At 45.2% G+C, this 19,420-nt stretch overlaps 1 protein-coding gene across 4 annotated transcripts in view; it reads right to left on the reverse strand.

Moving 5' to 3' along the window:
* Positions 1-19,420, reverse strand: part of IARS1 (isoleucyl-tRNA synthetase 1) — a 215,518-nt gene that overhangs the window by 116,673 nt on the left and 79,425 nt on the right. For all 4 annotated transcript variants that reach the window (XM_075939705.1, XM_075939706.1, XM_075939707.1 and 1 more), the window contains one exon: positions 9,127-9,225. In XM_075939705.1, coding sequence (XP_075795820.1) covers positions 9,127-9,225 — 99 coding nt within the window. The remainder of the gene's footprint in view (positions 1-9,126; positions 9,226-19,420) is intronic.

The raw sequence follows: 19,420 nt of genomic DNA on the forward strand, positions 1-19,420 counted from the left end.
TAAGCTTCCACATCTTATGGACACCAGAGAGTGGCCTTCACTGAGGAACCCACAGATCTTAAGACTTCTGGGACTAAAACACCACCGACGACTGTAGGAATCAACCCATGGCAGGTGAGCAAGTGGTACCCTCCACCTGCGGGACGGCGGGGTGTGGAGTGGGGGGGACTCAGCATGTTTCAGTGGGGTTCCCTGCTGAGACAGTGGCTGTCTGCTCTTCCACTGCCAGAGCCCTGAAGCAGGGCTCACTGTCCTAAGCCTCCAGCCCTTTTGTTGAAGGTCCTTATCAACACTGGTAACTAGTACATATGTAAAATTTAATTTAACCAACTAATCAATGGATTTTCCATGGATTAAATCCATAAGTGGGGGAGCTGCAGCAGAGTTAGCTCCTGGCCCCAGGAACTAACCCTGCTGTGGTTCTGCCTTTTAAATGTAAAAGGCTGGAGCGTGCGGGGGAGGGGGGCAGGACCCAGTGCAAGCCAGAAATCAGCTGTCCTGGCTCACACTAGGTCCCCCCCGCTGCACTTCTGATTTTTAAATGTATTAAGAGCCAGCAGGCGCAGTCTGGGACTGGGCACGAGCCGGGAATCAGCTGATTCTCGGCTCGTGCCTGATTGCCGCTACTCCTCTGCTCCCCCAGCCCCGCAGAGATGGTGCTGGGGGAACCGGCTTTTAAGTCGGCTCCCCCCAGCACCGGCCTCTGCTCCCCCCTATTGGAAAGGAAGCAACTAGTCAAGGGACTAGTTGACTATCCAATAAGCTTTTTCTTATCGAATAGTTGACTAGTCGCTTACATCCCTAATTACTAAGCCACGCTGCCGCCTAGTGAAGGGCCGCTGTACTGACTCTGGTTACTAGGCCATGGGCACGGAGGTAAATGCCTTTGCCCTAGACCTCAAACTGTTAGCACTGGCAGGCCTGGAGGCCTCCCCATGGAGTTATTTGCAGCATCCATGCAGCCCTCTACCCACACCCAAATAGGACGGAGTGTGCATACATCATAACAAGAGGTGGAGAAAGTGGGGACTGATTGGGACCTGCTAGAAGACCTCCAAACATGAACCAAGGAGCCGGAGAAGTGGTGGCTGTTTGAATGTCAGCAGCAATAGGCTGTGCAGCTTCTCCAGCAGCTGGCCTCACAACTATAGATGATGCAGCAACAAGAACAGCAGTAACAGATGTGTGAGTTGGCCACCCAGTAACCAGCCCAAACAAAACTTGAAAGAAATGAGGACTTTCTATGGGAACAAAGAGAGGATGCAACATTGAGCTGGGTCTGATAATGGGTGATGGCTATAGGCCCAGAAGAAGTCAATGTGTTGAGGGACCCATAAAGACAACAAATCAAGATCCAAAATGACCTCATATTGGATAGTAGTTTCTCTTGTTTCGGGGTCACAATGAAACAATTTCTAGTTCCATGAAGATTGTGCAGGAGCCTCCTACACTTTGCCCATGCGACACAATGGGCCAGACACCTGGGCAGAAAGAGAACCCCCAGAAGATAGCCCACTGCTTCTTCTGGCCAGTCCCCTACCAAGAGGTAAGAGACTAGTATGCCAATGGACAGACTCAAAAGGGGTACACTTAGGGCTCCCTTCATACACCTACCAGTGGTGGGCATTCCATCTGAATGCATTGTGATGAATATTATCAGACTACAGAAGAAGATTAAGATCGGGAACTAGTTCACCCTGGTTGTTGTTGATCATGTGGCATGATACCCTAAGGCTGCCCACCTCTGCACAGTGACAGCCTTGAACATCGCCAGTGACTTAGTGCAGATATTTGCTGGAGTGGGGATACCCAAAGAAATGTTTAACTGATCAGGGAGCTAACGTGTCCTCTAAATTAATAGGGAAGTTGTGCTACACCAATTTACCAAGGACAGCCTCCAGCATTGGGATTCACTCCTGCCTGCTTTACTTTTCACCATACGGGAGGTTCCCCTCAAGCCTCCACTGGCTTCTCCCCTTGTTAACTCCTCTATGGGAGACCACCTCAAGGCATCCTTGAGCTTTTGAGGGAAGACAAGAAACTTGGGTCCTAGGGACTACACAGTACTTCTTACACCTATGACAGCAACTCCAGTCACTGGGAACTTTTGCTCGGGAGAAATTTCGTACAAGCTCAACAGATCCAGGAGCAGCAACACAACAGGAAAACTAAGTTTTGAGCCAGGCAACCGGGTGTTACTTTCAATAAACTCTTCAGAATCAAAGCTTCTGGCTAAGCGGCAAGGCCCTTTCAAAGTGGCTCGTTGCCTAGAACCCATGGACTATGAAGTTAAGCTACCAGGCCAAAAGAAAGTAGTATTCACTTATAATGTAAACCTACTCCAACCCTGGAAGACTACAGAAGCTTTGTTTATTGTGCCATCACCCTCTGAGCTGGAGTTAGGCCCTACTCAAGTCCACCTTTGTTCCACCGCACTCCACCCTTCTCCCAACCTCTGCCCCTGCTCCGCCCTGCCTCTTCCCACCCCCTGCTCTTTCCTTATGTCACCCCTTTCCTCAAGTCCCCTCCCCACACAATATAAGACAGGGGATTATCTGGAGGATCTGGGGCAGGGCACCAGCAGGGGTTGCGTGCACACTGCACTCACCATGGCAGTTGAGGGTCAGAGCTACCTAGTAGCCTGCTCCGCTCCACTGCCCGTCTTCCCTCCTTAAATTATTTTTCCCAAAAGGAGAACAGCTGAATCTCTGCTACTGAAAGCTGAAAGCAATACTGAATATAAAACTGCCTTATACATTCCAACTGTTCATTTGCTTACTGCACAATTAATGAACCACCTTTTGAAGCATCATGGATAATCTAGCTCCTTATTGTACTTAATGTCTCTCGTATCAATTAATATTCACAGCAGGCACATCACTTTTTAAAACATCTTCCATGCAAGCTGAGTTGCCTAAGAGCTATTTATGGGGACCTTAATTGCTATCTATCTGCTAAAAAGGAGAGCACAAGGATACCGTTTGAGAGTCCCAGAGCACACCACACTGAAGCCTTCACTCTGAAGGATATTTAAACATTCATCAACCAGCGATGTAGCATTACACCCAAAAGGTTCTCTATTCTCCTATTCCCTCCCCTCATATTGGGGTGGGAGAAGGAAGGAGAGCAGACACTAGGACAAACTTTGGAAAAATAAATGCTGTATCAGCAGACAATGACAGACTTAAGTGCTGTCAGCAACAGATGAGTCACAAAGGCTCACCCTCTCAAAATGGCAGCCATCTCCAATAATTCCCTCTTCTGTTGCCTTAGAATCATAGAACTGGAAGAGACCTCAGGAGGTCATCAAGTCCAGGCCCCTGCCCAAAGCAGGACCAAACCCAACTAAATCATCCCAGCCAGGGCTTTGTCAAGCTGAGAATTAAAAACCTCTAGGGATGGAGATTCCACCACCTCCCTAGGTAACCCATTCCAGTGCTTCACCACCCTCTTAGTGAAACAGTTTTTCCTAATATCCAACCTAGACCTCCCCCACTGTAACTTGAGACCATTGCTCCTTGGTCTGCCAACTGTCACCACTGAGAACAGCCTCTCTCCTTCCTCGTTGGCACCTGGGGGGGGGGGAGGGAATAGGTCAGTGGTTTGAGCATTGGCCTGCTACACTCACGGTTGTGAGCTCAATCCTCGAGGGGGCCATTTAGGGATCTGGGACAAATCTGTCATGGATGGTACTTGATCCTGCTGTGAGGGCAGGGGACTGGACTCTATGACCTCTCAAGGTCCCTTCCAGTTCTATGAGATGGTATATCTCCATATGTTATATTAAGTTGAAGGCTGCTATCAAATCCCCCCTTGCTCTTCTCTTCTGTAGACTAAATAAGCCCAAATCCCTCAGCCTCTCCTCATAGGTCATGCGCTCCAGCCCCCTAATCATTTTGGCTGTCCTCCTCTCTCCAATGAGTCCACATCCTTTCTGTAGTGGGGTGCCCAGAACTGGATGCAATATTCCAGATGTGGCCTCACCAGTGCTGAATAAAGGGGAATAATCACTTCTCTAGATTGTGAGAGGCCTTGTCAGTAAAGCTGGAGTTATTTATAGTACAAAAGATATTTAACAATTTTCATATAAGGCATATATTTTCTATGTTAAAAGTATTATTTGGTTTCTTTACCATGGATACCCATTTTTAAATAAACACGTATAATTCTGTTTTATTACATGTCCGATCACAAAATTGTCATTTTTGTTTCTTAAAGTTTTTGAACTGTAATTCTGCAATGTAATGAAAACATGCAGACAACTATCAAATTCAATTTGATGTAATATGGAACTATAAACACAATCACTTAGTCATAATCATGACCTATGGTTATTGCATAGTGTCACTACATGACAAAGCTAAGGTGCTTCAGTGCCCTAATGGTTCATTTCCACACCTTAACTGATTTATTTTAAGCTTAGCCTTTATTCTGGATTTCCTTGGTTTGGGGATTATAGCAGCATCCCTATGGCATACTTTACCCCAAGCCATTGATCAGTATTCAACTTTAATTTAATCTAAAAATGGTTACTGATCTCTAGTAACTGTTGTTCTTTGAGATGTGTTGTTGTGCATGTCCATTCCACTTCAGATGTAAGCATGCCACATTCATGATTGTGGAAGGCTTTTTCTCCTAGCAGTACCCATCATGCTGACTATGGAGCCCCCTGGAGTGGTGCCTATAGGGTGACGTATTTAAGTGCCTGCCAATGTGTTGCTTCCTCACAATGTTCCCTTTAATTTTTTCATCCACGTGCAGAATAAATTTTGCTATGTGCATCAAAGCATATGCAGATGTACACCACCAGTAGAAACATGTTGCTGGCTCTGGGTACTCTAATTATCTGGGCAGCCCCTGAATTGCTCCTGGGTGGCTACCAAGCACTCAGCTTACAGACAACACCACTCTCTCAGTTCCTTCTTGCCAGAATGCTCTGACAAAGGGGAGGTTGGCAGGATTTGGAATGGATGTGACCAACACATCTCAAAGAACAGTTACAAGGGGCAAGTAACAGTTTTTTCTTTGAGTGACTGCTCATGTCCATTACAATTAGACTACCACCAAGCTGGGTCACTGAAGGAAGGACTGGAGATTATGTGGTTTTAGACTGCAACACTGCCCTATCGATGGCTACATCGTCCCTAGACTTCTGGGAGATCACATAGTGAAAATATTAAAGTTGAACCTATGATCAGAGGACCAAGTGGCTGCCCTCCATATGTCCTGGATGTGCACTTGCACCAGGAATGCAGATGATGACTTGGCCTTGATAAGTCAGTAATCAAGGTATGGGAAGCCTTGAAGTTTGAGAAAAGGCAGTAACAACCACCATGCACTTCAAAAAAACCTGAGGGACTCTGCTAGAATGAACCAGGAATTCTGGGGCTGGAACATTTGGGAGATCATAGCTTACCCTAATGCAGGATGTGATCCATACCAAGATGCCTGGGACGAGAGTAGAGCCCCTTAATTATTTCCACTATTGAGATGAAAGTTGTGTGAATTTAAGAAATGGTCTGTATGTTCTAAATAAAAAGCCAAAGTGCACCCTAATATCTAAAAAGTGAAGTATGTGTTCTTTGTTATTGAGGAGCAAGCACCACCATATCTGTTTATATAGTACAGCTGTGGTGTTGTCTGTCAAGACTGAGACACTTGCTGTGCATGTGGGCTTTGAGTGTCTGGTATGCCAGACAGACCTCTTGAGGTCCTGGATATTGACATGCAGTGATAGTTCTGCTTGGGATCACATATCTTTTGTCCTAATGTCTGCCGGGTGCACACCTTAACCCAAAGCTGAAACATCCAGGACAAACTGCATAAAGGTCTCTGGTTTGGCAAAAGGAATCCTGCTGAACATAACCAACTCCTGCAATCACCAGCTAGAAGTCCAGGATGTGAGATGGCACCATGTCTGTGTATGATACCACGCGTCATAGGGGAGACAGGCAGTTTCTTGCCATTGTGGGAAATAGGTGGGTGTGCTCAACTGGGTTCTTTTGGGCTTGGAAGCAGTACTTTGGGAGGGGAATATTCTTGGCTGAATCACATCCAGGAGGGCACCCATATATTCTATTCTCTGCATGAGCACAAAACAGTAGATTTGGTCTTGCATGTGGCCCAGTATGGGGAACGTGGTTCAAGAGAGGGTTACATGCTCCTCCACCTGTGCAGTAACAACCACTATAGACTTCATAAAAACCTGAGGGACCATTGGGAGCCCAAAAGGGAGCAGCACAAACTATTTCTGTTGGGGGCTGACAATTAATCTGAGAAATCAACTGTGGACGAGGATAATCGAAATATGAAAATACGGGTCCTTCAAGTTGAAGGTGGAGTGCTAGCACCCCAGATCCAGGGAGGGAATGACAGAAGCCAAGGTAACTATGCAGAATCTCACCTTCTTTATGAACTCATTGAGGTCTCGCAGTTACAGCATGGGCCTGAACCTGGCTTGGCCTTGGGGATTAGGAAATACTGGAAGTAAAACCTATTCCCCCGGAACTCACTCATAGGGTGAGTAATGAGTGCATCTCCTGCTGAAGGAGTTTCTCGTAAGAAGGGTCCCTGAAGAGGGACAGAGAAGGAGAGTGGAAGGGTCAGGGGAAAAGAATTGGATAGAATATTCTGCCTCTACTGTGCAAAGAGCTCAGCAATCTGCTGTAATCAGGGCCCAGGCATGATAAAAAAACAGGATAAACAGTTCACAGAAGGTGGGAATTGATCCAGAAGCTGGACTGGTGCTCCAACCTCGGGCACACCTTCAATAGCCTCAGGTAGGTCCCTGGGGCTGTCTGGATGTGCCTACACCCTGGTCAGAGGAGAAGCTGGAATGCTTCTGTCTATTGCTGCTGTTGTTTCTGCCCCATCCCACCCCCATCCCCGAAGTCCTGCTTTCTTGGCAGGACAGGGATATGGATACCAAGGGTTTTAAGGGTTACCCTCAAGTTCTTGAGGCTGTGAAGCCTCAACTCAATTTGTTTTGCAAAGAGGCCAGCTCAGTCAAAGGGGAGATCCTCTATCATGTTCTGGACCTCGGTAGGGAGATCCATCACCTGCAATCTCCTCTGTCTGTAGATTCTGAGCCACCTGGTAAAGGAGGTCTAGTCTGCCCTCATGTCCATTGTGGGGAGGTAGTTAGCCATCCCTGCTACTGCCTCATCAGATGAAGACAAGGGTGAACAGGGTCTTTTTGGCCTTCCACTCCCTAGTATCCAACTGATTGGTGCCTTGAGTTACCACCACCAGCATTGCCTCCGGCCCAGAAATCCGTGCCCATGCTGCTTGACTTCTGTTTCAGGTCTCCAGAAGCCAAGATGGCTGATGGGATCCTGCATGATGCAGACACAACTGAGACCACCCTGGAGACCGGGCCCTGCACTTGGTGGCATGCCGACAAGGTCCAAAAGGGCCATTGCATGGGCATGGTGCTCTGGGATCAGTGAGGAGACCTGGAGCGATGTCCACTCCATCTGAAGGCTTATGAGCCAGCCGCGAAGTCTGAAGAGTACTCTGAAGCAGATCATAGAAGAGCCAGTGCTGATAGTGCTGGGGACCAATACAGTGGTGAGGAAGCAATGTGGCTGAGCAGTTTAGGCTTTTCCCCAATGTGTAATTGGGAGAGGTGCCACCGAGGCCGAATGTGCTAATGCCAACAAGGGCTTCATCAGTAACGGTGCCATAGTGGGAAATGCCTACATTGGTGCTATACCAGCCAATGTCGTGCTTGGAGCCAGGGCACAAACCGTAACCTCCGAGGGATGCAGCGCCAGGGTTTGGAAGGTCAGGCCTGAGGACCAGGTTAGTTTAATCAAGTCTTTGGCCTCCTCGAATGTGTCTGGCATGAAAAGTAGGTTCAGGTCATCTGCTCCCACTTCTTCTGGACCCAGGAAGTCAACTTGCATCGGACTAAATGGCTCCTTAAAGATGAACAACATCAATGACTGTAGTAAGTGCTACCTGCTTAGGGTGTCCAGGTTGAGGACGCAGCCACTAGCATGATGTGTCAGAAAGTGGGCCCCGTCAGCTCTCTTTTTATGCAGCACCGGCAACTAGGTCTCGGTCATGAGGACAGGCAGTACTCTTGTAGAGTCCTTCAGAAGTGAGGGTCCAGTACTGGTGCTGATGCACTACTCACCAGTTCTACTAGAACTGACTCTGGTGCCACCTGCAGATAAACTGAGAGACTCTCAGGTGAAAGACTCTCCTTTTTTGTACTTGGTTTGAAGCCTCTGCAGATCTTTGCACTTGTCTGCCTGGTGGCCTTCTCCAAAGCACTTGAAGGTTATCACATGGCACAGACTTCATGCAACTGTCACATGGCTTAAAAGCCCTGGGTCTGAGGCATGCTCCAGTCTGGGGAACAGGAACAGGGGAACCCCCTGCCCCCCAAACTATAACCAACAGTACCTAACATGAGAATTCATTTGATGAAGTGGGTTTTACCCATGAAAGCTCATGATTCTATATATTTTGGTTATAGAATTCTATATATTTTGGTTATATTTGCGACAGGACTACTCATTTTTCAAGTTACAGACTAACATGGCCATCCCTCAGATTATTTTTAAGAGAAGAATTATGTACAAAATCTATGAAAAAAATTGCTATGAATGTGCTTGAAGAATGCAAGACCAAGTCTCTCCAATAACCATTACAGGCAGGAAGAAGGAACTGAGGGAACAGCAGGTCATTGGGTGCCTATACATGCTGCTCCAGAGGGCCCCACAGCCAACCTAACAATTGGTACCACTGGAGGGAAACCTTCCAACAATTGTGCATGCAGTTCACGTAGACCTAAATGGAATGGATATGAGCAATCCTTCAAAGAACAGCCAGTTTTTGTCTTGAAACATATGTGGGTAAAAACATACAGGTACCTCAGACAGCTGAGAGACTGTGTATTTATGTGAAGAGTTTCATTCTCTCCAAAGAAAACAGATTATTAATGTGCCAGGAACACTGCCTCATGAAGCTTTTGTTAAAATTGGGGCTATTAGTTCTAATGACCACATCTCCAGGATTATCTCAATAACTCTGCTCCATAAGGATAAAAAGGAAACAAACCAGTAATTATCACAGTGTATTACTAAGAAGAAATGAAATCTATGCAAGATACATTACCAGTAGCATTGGCCATTATTCACCAACAGCTTCTCCACCATGTGCTCTACTCTTACAAACCAGCTTGGAACAGCCTTGTAAATTAGAGGGGTATCTGACCTGTGAGAAAAGAATGCACAAACAAGTTCAAATTATATATATTTTAAACATTTTGCCTCTCTTACCAAGGAAACCATATATTGAAATATATACCACTAGCAATGTTAGACAGCATGTAACTGAATAGTCGCTAAAATTGTATGCGGTTACACGACTGTTTGACAGACCCGGGGTCAGCAGCCAGTGCTCCCGGCCCCACTCCCAGGGAGCCCCCTACCACCCAATGCTACTGCCTCTCTATCAGAAGCAGTACCACGGGATGGCAGGCTGAACCTGGTCCATGAGGTGCGCAAACCGGGTCCCACCTGCAGCCCAGCACTGTTGCTTCTGATAGAGGCAGCAGCACAGGATGGCAGCAGCCTCTGTCCATGGGGGGTCCAAGCTCTCTGCAGACAGAGGCTGCTCTGGCCCGTAGCAGTCTGTCTGTAGGCTTCCCTGTCATCGTTCCCCTCTTCCCCCACACCAGCCCCAGCTGCCTCTCCCAAGCACTGGTTTCTGCCTCCCTCCCCCCCGACCTCTGTAGGAGGCAGGTCAAGGGAGCTGGCTTCTCACATGTATAGGCTCCCACCTGCCCACTCTCCCTCCATGCGCTGCCTCTCTATCAGAGGAAGCATCATGGGGGAGGGGGGAGAAGCTGGTGCTCCAAGGGAACTGGTTTTAAAGCCAGCTCCCACCAAGCACTGGCTCCTGCCTCTCCCGCTTGTTGCCTCTGATACAGCATGTAGTTGACAGGATTAACCAATAAGACCAGGCTTATTGGTTAATTGTGTAGTCATCTACACAACAACTTCCCCATTTACCACCTTCCACTCTCCACACCCAAATACTTCAATAGTCAATATTTAATGAATGTACTGAAATATTAATTTTTGCACACAAAATACACATTAGGAATCATTGTACTTAATTTATTTTTGTAACAGTTCCAGATTTTCAAAACCCACAAGAAAATGCAATCTTTACCTTGAAAATAAAGAACAAACAATATATGGGGTTTAACTTTATATTCCTACCCTTATTTTTGGATCTGACTATCGATACAAGTCAAATTCTTAAGCCTTCCAACTGAGCTTACATTGTAGTACCTCCCAACACATATCAAATTAGCCTAAAATGTTATTACACAAACAAGTTTATTTAGGCATGGTTTTATTTACCAGTTTAACATGCCACAAAAATTAGTAAATTTTAAAAATCTGCACACATTCACAAAGTTTAAGGCCAGTATGATGTTCTGTATTTTGCAAGCCATAATTTTATTCCATTACCTCAGTACTGAGCCCAATAATTATTTTGGCTGAAGGATATCTTTCAGAAAGGAATCCAGTCTTGAAGACGTCAAAAAAAGATAATCCAGTAGTTGGTTCCAAAGGTTAATCACTTTTACATTTAAAAACATATGCTCTACTTCCCATCTGAATCTATCTGGTTTCAACTCCCAACTTATGGTATTTATGTCTTTCTCCAGTAGATTTTAAAAACCAATCATTTTTCATACTTCTTTTGATAAAGCACTTCATGAGTTTATATCTTAAGTTTCTCACCGTAGGGCATTTATTTTCTCTATTCCTTAAATAATTTTTCTAGCTCTGTTCTGCATATCCTCTGTAACTTTTAACTTTAAAATGTCAATACCAGAACTGTACTCAATTTGCCAATATTTATATTGGTCTCAATGATGCCACATTTTTTATATATAGAAAGAGAGAGACTAAAACACCTCCATCTTTCTACTCCCTAATCCCCATTTCTACATAGCTCACACTTTCAACTCAGACCCAAACTTTGAAAATAAAATTGTTTTGAAGTTTCCACTTTTTGTTATAAAAAGCTCAGGTTTGGTTATATTGGATAACATTTTAGTCTATTTGCTATTTTAATTAACACTATGGCTGCGTCTACACTGGCATGATTTTGTGCAAATACTTTTAATGGAAAAGTTTTTCCGTTAAAAGTATTTGCGCAAGAGAGAGTCTATACTGGCATATAAGATTTTCTTTTGCGCAAAAGCATCCGTGCCAGTATAGACGCTCTCTTGCACAAGAAATTAACGTTGCTGTCTACACAGGCCCTCTTGCGCAAGAATACTTGCACAACAGGGCTTATCCCTGAGCAGGAGCGTCAGAGTATTTGCGCAAGAACCACTGATTTTGTACATTACAAAGTCAGTGTTCTTGCGCAAAATACTCGTGGCCAGTGTAGACAGGCGGCAAGATTTTGCGCATAAGCACTTGCTTTTGCGCAAAATCTTGCCAATGTGTAGACAGCCTACTGGTTATATCATGTGCTATAGATTTCTTACTTTAACAGCAGAACATGTATTACATGATTCAGGAACCAAAGTTTAGAGCCAAGATTTTTCTGAAGAGATTACTGCTAGTTCTGAAGAGCTAGACTTTCAGAGAATTGGTACTCGGCAGTAATAAAAAAGTCAGACTCTTATAATGAGTTGAATAGAAAAACAGAAGTATCCAAAAATCATCAGGGCACTTTAAAAAACCTTGGCCTAAAGCAATACAGGTTCAATACATAAAAACTTCTCTAGTAGGAGTACCTCAAAGAATAAAAGTAGCAAAACATTTTCTGAATTTTGACTGTACTGAATATCATTCTTTACTTGCTCTCCTATCACTATCTTTATTTAGTAGGATAGTGATAGAAATGTAGCCGTGTTAGTCTGGTGTAGCTGAAACAAAAAACAGGGCTATGTAGCACTTTAAAGACTAACAAAATGGTTTATTAGGTGATGAGCTTTCGTAGACCAAACCTTCTTCCTCAGATCAAATAGTGGAAGAAAATTGTCACAATCATATATACCAAAGGATACATTTTAAAAAAAAGTGAACACACATGAAAACGACAAATCAAATTTCAGAACAGAAGGGTGATGGGGGGAGGGGGGTAAATGTCTGTGAGCTAATGATATTAGAGGTGATAATTGGGGAAGCTATCTTTGTAATGGGCAAGAGAATTAATGTATTTGTTTAAACTTAGGTGTAAAGTGTCAAATTTAAGCATGAATGTCAGTTCAGAGGATTCTCTTTCAAGTGTGGTCTTAAAAGGTCTTTGAAGCAGGATGCAGACAATCAAGTATTTACCCTCCCCCGCTCCCATCTCCCTTCTCTTCTGAAATTTAATTTGTCCTTTTCAGGTGTTCACTTTTTTTTTTTTTAAATTGTATCTGGGGTTCCCCAGCAGAAGCTCCCAAGCTGTTGCCCGGCCCACTGCTGCCAGGGATTTCCTGGTAAGGGCTGCCTGGTCATCACAGACCGACTGCTGCCGGGGGTTCCCTAGCTGTCACTGGCCCTGCTGCCAGGGGCTCTCCAGCCACCTGACCCCACGTGCCAGGGGTTCCCCAGCTGGGGCAGATGCTCCCCACTGACGCCGGGGTTCCCCTGCCCAGGCAGGACTCCACATTCTCTCAACTGGCTCCTGTTCCCAGGGCTCTTTGGTCCAACAACATCCGTGCTGGACCACAGATGATGCTGGACCAGAGTCCCAGATTTGGGAAGTTCAACCTGTAGAAACACGCTATCTAAATAAAAAAATCCATTTGTGAAACAGTAAAGATAAGATTTCAATATAGATTTTGATTCTCCTAGACCGGAGGCCAGCAACCTTTTCAAAACGAAGAGCCAAACTACATGAAAATTCAGAACAAGTGGTCAAAGAGCCAGTGTAAGAATGCCATTTGCATGACTGAAATTATACAACTTAATATTATTGCTAATTTACATGATGATTAAAAATACCATAAATGAAACATTGTTCTCACAAACTTTATTTAATGGCACTTCTGCTGCTGCTGGGGATGCAGGAGTCAGGGTTGCGGTATATGAGGGGCTCAGGGCCAAGGACTGGGGTGTGTGGGGAGGTGCAGAAGGCAGGGCAGGGTGGGAAGTACAGGCAGTCCCCGAGTTACACGGATCCGACTTATGTCGGATCTGCAGTTACGAACGGGGTTTTTCTCGCCCTGGAGGACGGGAGCAGCGGGACGCCCAGATGCGCCGTGGTCCCGCCGCCCGCGTCCTCCGGGGCGAGAAAAGCTGCTCCACGTCTCCCTGGTCTGCTGGGGGGAGGGGGGATTCCCCCCAGCAGACTAGGGAGACGCTGAGCAAAGCCACGGAGCACACGGGCAGCGGGACAGCCCAGACGCGCTGCGGCTGTCTTTGCTCTCCATCTCCCTGGTCTGCTGTCTCCAGCAGACCAGGGAAACGCGGAGCAAAGCCGCGGAGTACCCGGGCGGCAGGACCGCAGTGCATCTCGGTCCGCCGCCCGCGTCTCCCTGGTCTGCTGGGGGGGGGGGGGGGGGAGGGGGCGCAGCTAGTGCGCCCTCCCCCTCCCCCAGCAGACCAGGCTTTTCTCTGGACACCTGTGGTAGAGCAGCTGGGGCGCTGCCGGTTGGTCCCGCAGCGCCGCTCTGGGTGCTACTGGACCAACCCGGCAGCACCCCAGCTGCTCTGCCCCAGGCATCCCGATTCAGCCGCTGCTGGTCAGTTTCAGCAGTGGCTGAATCAGGACGCCTGGGGCAGAGCAGCTGGGGTGGTCCAGTAGCGCCGAGAAGCGGCGCTACTGGAGCAACCCAGCAGCACCCCAGCTGCTCTGCCCCAGGCGTCCCCAAGTCAGCCGCTGCTGAAACTGACCAGCGCTGACTACAGGAAGCCAAAGGCAGAGTTGCTCTGCCCCAGGCTTTCTGGAATCAGCCGCTGATCAGTTTCAGCAGCAGCTGACTTGGGGACGCCTGGGGTTCTTAAGTTGAATCTGTATGTAAGTCGGAACTGGCGTCCAGATTCAGCCTGTTCAGTTTCAGCAGTGGCTGAATCTGGACGCAAGTTCCAACTTACAGATTCAACTTAAGAACAAACCTACAGTCCCTATCTTGTACGTAACCCGGGGACTGCCTGTATAGTATGTGGGAAGGTCCTGGGCCATATTACTGTACCTGGCTGGGGTTGGGCTACTGTACCCGGGGCTGGGTCAGGAATGATGCAATGATGCAGCCAGATTGTGGTTTGCCCTCCTACCCATGGCACAGCAGGAGAAGAGCCTCCACCAGCCCTTCCTGTGGCCAGATCATGAGGCCTGCCCCTGGATCGGGGCAGGGGACAGGATGCTGTGGCCGGAAGGGGGCTGAGCCCTGATTGGGGCCTTCTTGGCCAGGCCACCAGGAAATATAAAGGTAACATACCTATTGGCCACCCTCTTTCACACACCAATTTCTGTCATCTTCATATACAACATGAGCAGTTATTACACTCACCAGTCACTGAGGGTTTTTTCCTCATTTACTTGACAACCTTGGCTTAAACCAGTATATAGGTACATAATCAAACATATTTATTCAAGTCATTCACTTGTTACACCTTAAAGAGCTTCTTGATGACGGCAGCATGTTTGCATGTAATTACAAACCAATTAAGTATTTATTTTCTTCTACTGTATTCAATATCAACTAGATACAAAACACTGAAATGAGTTGATCAATATCAGGGCTGGGCAAGATGCAGCCTGCAGCCAGATCTGGCCCACTTAACACTTTGATCTGGTCCATGGACTGCCTCGGATTGCTTTCTATTTATATCCTGCTGCCAATGCCACCTAATTTCCAAGCCGTGGCTCAGGCAGCAGAAACTATTGCAATGTCTCATGGCTTCCAGTTGCCGTGCTATCCCAGAAGGGGCCAGAGCCATGAGCCTTTTAAAATAGCCACAGCAACCCAGGGGCCTGGCAGGCAATACAGTAGCAGTGGGGCCAGGAGCCATGAACCCTTTGCTCTGTTTTTACTTCAAAGCCTCTGGCGCCGGGGAATTCGGGGGGGAAGTTAATCCCCAGTCCCACACCTTTTGGGGGGGGGGGAGCCAGCCTGTAACTAGTACCAATTCATTAAGTGATCCCCCCTGCAAAAATGATTGCACATCCCTGGTCTATATGTTCACTGTACAGATTGGAACTCTCTAAACCACCAGTATCCATGGTCTGGCACAGATGTTGCAGGCCCAGGGAATCCCAGTGGAAGGCTAGCAGCAGGGAGCACTGTGGGGCTGGCAGGGCAGCGGGCTGCCCAAAGTGAGCTGCTGGTGGGGGCTGGGAACCATGACAGTGGTGACACACAGCAGCTTCCCAGTGGGGCCAGGAGCTGCTACATGTGGCGGCGGCTGCCCTACATGGTCAACAGGACAGAGACGCTTGCAGCATGTGGGGAGCTGGCCAGGAGGCTGAGGAGCTAGGGTTTGGAGGGGAGCAGTGGCAGGGGGGGCCCCGTAATAACCTCCCTTGGTCCGGCAAAATCCCTTGTCTGGGACCAATCAGGTCCCAAGAGTGCCAGATCAGGGAGGTCCAAGCTGTAGTCAATTATAACTATCTTAATTAGTGAAACTCAAAGGGCTCTCTATGAAAAGGTGCCAATCAGACAATATTTAAAATGTGTACCAATCACACAATTTTCACAGACTTGGGATCTCACAAGGAAATTAACTTTGCCTAATTTAAAAAAAAAAAAAAAAAAAAAAAAAATGAATGGAACTTGTGTGTGAAGAATTATAGTGCTGTCGTATCTCAAAAAGCTTATTGCTGCCACCTGCTTGATGCTCTGCATAGGCAAATAAATACTGAGCAAATTATAATCTGAAGCTGGAGACTGCTTGATGGTGATGGTCAAGGACTTAGTTTTACCTGGATTAGCAATCAGATCAATACTGTGGCAGAGCTCTGCTTGTAACCATGGATCCTATGCTTCTGGCAGATAATGTCTGGCCTCAGAGGCTCATTGTAACCCTCCACATAGCCTCTTACTTTAAAGACAAGGGTCACAGCCTACTGAGCAATACTCATCACCGGCTCGTCCATAGTATAGTCCGGGTCTCTCCATCCAATTACAAACTTTGAGTAGTGTGTAGGGTTGCCAGGTGTCCGGTATTAACCTGGACAGTACAGTATTTTTCGCCTCCTATTTGGTAAAAAAAAATTCAGAAAATCCTGGACATCTGGCAACCCTACACACACTCAGCAACCAGGCCCGATTACCTGGTTCCACAGGGGAGCCGTCTTCTAGCTCGGAGCAGAAAAACAAGAGACTGGGCCCAATTGCTGAGTGTTTAGTAGGGTTGCCAGGTGTCCAGTATTTTCACTTCCTGGCAGGGGGAAAAAAAACCACAGAAAATAACAGACATTTTAGGTGTCTGGTATTTTCTGATTTTGCCTCCTGTCCAGTTTAAAAAAAAATGGACACCTGACAATCCTACATCAGTGTATTTATCTTTCAGGGTTGGCACATTCACATCATTTGGGGTTTGCAATACTTGGATAACCAAGACCGGTACCAATGGTACCTCCTGGGCAGGAAGAGAGAATAGGAGCAACATAACCATACCCTCAACCTCCACCAGAAATAGGCAGCTGAGAGGTTGAATAAAGGAACCCAGCAACCCAAAATAAACATCAGGGAACTCACAACTGATGTGCAAAGAAAGCTATAGTAATTTCACTGCCTCCAGAAACTAACTGCAAAGGTTCTGGATATCTGTTCCCATCTTAGCAAGGCAACCTCAAAGACAGAAATCAGCTCTCTCTAAAGACAGCAAAGCAGCAAAGACTTCATGGGTTTTTTGGCCCATATGCTCTTCCCTTCTGTTAGCATCACCTAAGGTTGCCTCACCAGGGAGAGGAGAAGTCAAGACAGTCAGTCAGTTTTCAAATAAATAGACTGTCTATGGTTGTCTACATGTCCAATCATCAAACTTTTTGTTGGTCTGTTCATCCTCTAACTCCTCTGCCTTTTCCATTTCTAAGGAGAAGAGAGCTAAGGAACCCTGATCCTCTTTCGCTGAAGAATATCATGAGAATTCCCTGATGTGCCATCTATAGTCCCAATTAATTCAGTTTTATGGTGAAGATGCTTGATGTTACCCACCCAACTCCACATCTACAAAGCATAGGTTCCCTACATTAGTCTCATCCACATACCCTTCCCCACTGATGCGGAAGTACTTCTTCCCCCTTGTTATTCAACTACTTTCTGGAACTACTTTCACAGAGGGCTTCCTTGAAAACCTCTCACCAGGGCAAGACTTATTCCATTAAAGACAGTCTCAGGGTGCTTCTTAGACTCCCAGCCAATAACAAAAATCTGTAAGCAGATGCCAAGTGAGCTCCAAGTGCCATTATTTTCTTAAAAACAAAGTGATTCAGGAAAAGAGTAAGGACACAATAACAACTAGATAAATTCTGGGTAACTATGCTTCTGCTTCTTGGAGCCGGTCTGGTTTGGGCTCTCAATGCAATCCATACCAAAACCTCTGCTGTTTCACATCTTCTAGAAATACTTCAACAAACTGACAGACATTAAACTCAATTTTCTTACTCTACAAAACCAGAAGGAACAGCAAACAGAGAACAGAAATATATTTCCAAAGATGTAATAAAGTGCAAGGCTATCAATTTAAAGCTAACTGAAGTTAAGTCACACAGACTCCAATTTGTATGCTCCTAACTAAAAATGTCATCAACATCCAAGCGAAAGAAAATTAAAGAAATTCAACTTTACGAAGTATTTAAAACACAAACCTCAGATATGTAGAAGGCAAAAATATTATGAAGAGCCATAAAAAGGACATGCACAAAATAAGAGGTAAAAATGCCTATCCATGGACCCATTTAATGCAATGAGATACTGTAGCTAACATTTTAGAAGTAAAATCCAAATGGCATCAGAGAGATGAAATCTTATTCTAGTATTCAATGGTAGAGCTTGATATTCTCCATAATATTGTATACTCGTATGCTGAAAAGAATAAAGGCTTTTGCTTTCCTCTCTACTAAACCCACCAACAATTGTACACCCAAGTCAATATCCACCGGAATTACTCCTGTCTGATATTAGTTACAATTTTAGGAAATACCTTTTCCACTGGAATCCTTTAGTTTCTACAAAGTGAAACATCAACTGAGTATCTTACAGCAATGTAGGGCTAAATAACAGAGTTCATGGATAAAGAAAAAAAATAGAATAGAACAGTACAGACAAAACCATAAGAAGATTCAGAAACAACAAGGTACCATCCTGAAGCTATGATTACTAAAAACAAAAAATGTAAAAGTAAAAGTCAACTTATTTTATTAAATTTAAAAACGTGCAACTCTGTTTTGCTGAAAAGTTTCTCTGCATATAATGCCTGAGAAAACCACATAACAAGTGTCTAAATATATCTAAGCTATGTAAACATTTTGTTAAGAAAAATCAAAAGGAGCAACAACTTTACATCAATGTTGATGTTCAGGCATGGTCGTTATTTTAATTGAAGCAATAATAGTAACATGCTCTAGGGACATTTACAACACATACTCTCTCTTTAAAGTATGATGGTAAAGGGATTTTACATAAACAGAAGCTAAACATTGTTAGCTGTATACTGGAATGAGCTTCCCCTCAAATGCATGAGAATTTTTTGTACACCAGGAGAAGGGAACTGGAAAGACTGCCTCTCTGCATCAATAATGGATTGCTGCACATTCAATACATATTTAATTGTTTCTAATACTGAAGGCTCTCAACCTTTCCAGACTACTGTGCCCCTTTGAGGAGCCTGATTTGTCTTGCATTTTCTCCTTTCCCTCAAGTTTCACCTCACCTAAAAACTACTTGCTTACAAAAATCAGACATAGAAAACAAAAATGTCAAAGCACAGTATTATTGAAAAATTAGTTAATTTATTTTGAAATTATATGATAAGCATGAGAAAGTAGCTGGAATATAAATATTATATTTATATTACAGCATATGTAGTATATGAAACAATATAAACAAGTCATTGTACGAAATTTTATTTGGGATTGATTTCACTGGTGCTTTTAATGTAGCCTGCTGTAAAATGAGGTAAATATCTAGATGAGTTGATATACCCCCTGGAAAACCTCTGTGCCTGCAAGGGTGCTTGTACCCTTGGTTGAGAACCAATTTTTCTAATGCATGTTTAACAATGTCGGTAAGGTAATATTTTTTATTGGACCAAATCCTGTTGGTGAAAGACAAGTTTGAGCTACACATAGCTCTTCAAGTCTTATTTGTCTTTCCAATATACTGGAACCAACGTGGCTACAATACTTTTAATTTGGCTGTCTATATCTAATTCTAAATGACCTTCCTATCTTTTCATTGTCTTGTATGCAATGTTCTTGAAGTCATCACCACCTATGGATT

This window comes from Pelodiscus sinensis, chromosome 11 (assembly GCF_049634645.1).
Source record: "Pelodiscus sinensis isolate JC-2024 chromosome 11, ASM4963464v1, whole genome shotgun sequence".
In the NCBI taxonomy this organism is placed as follows: domain Eukaryota; kingdom Metazoa; phylum Chordata; order Testudines; family Trionychidae; genus Pelodiscus; species Pelodiscus sinensis.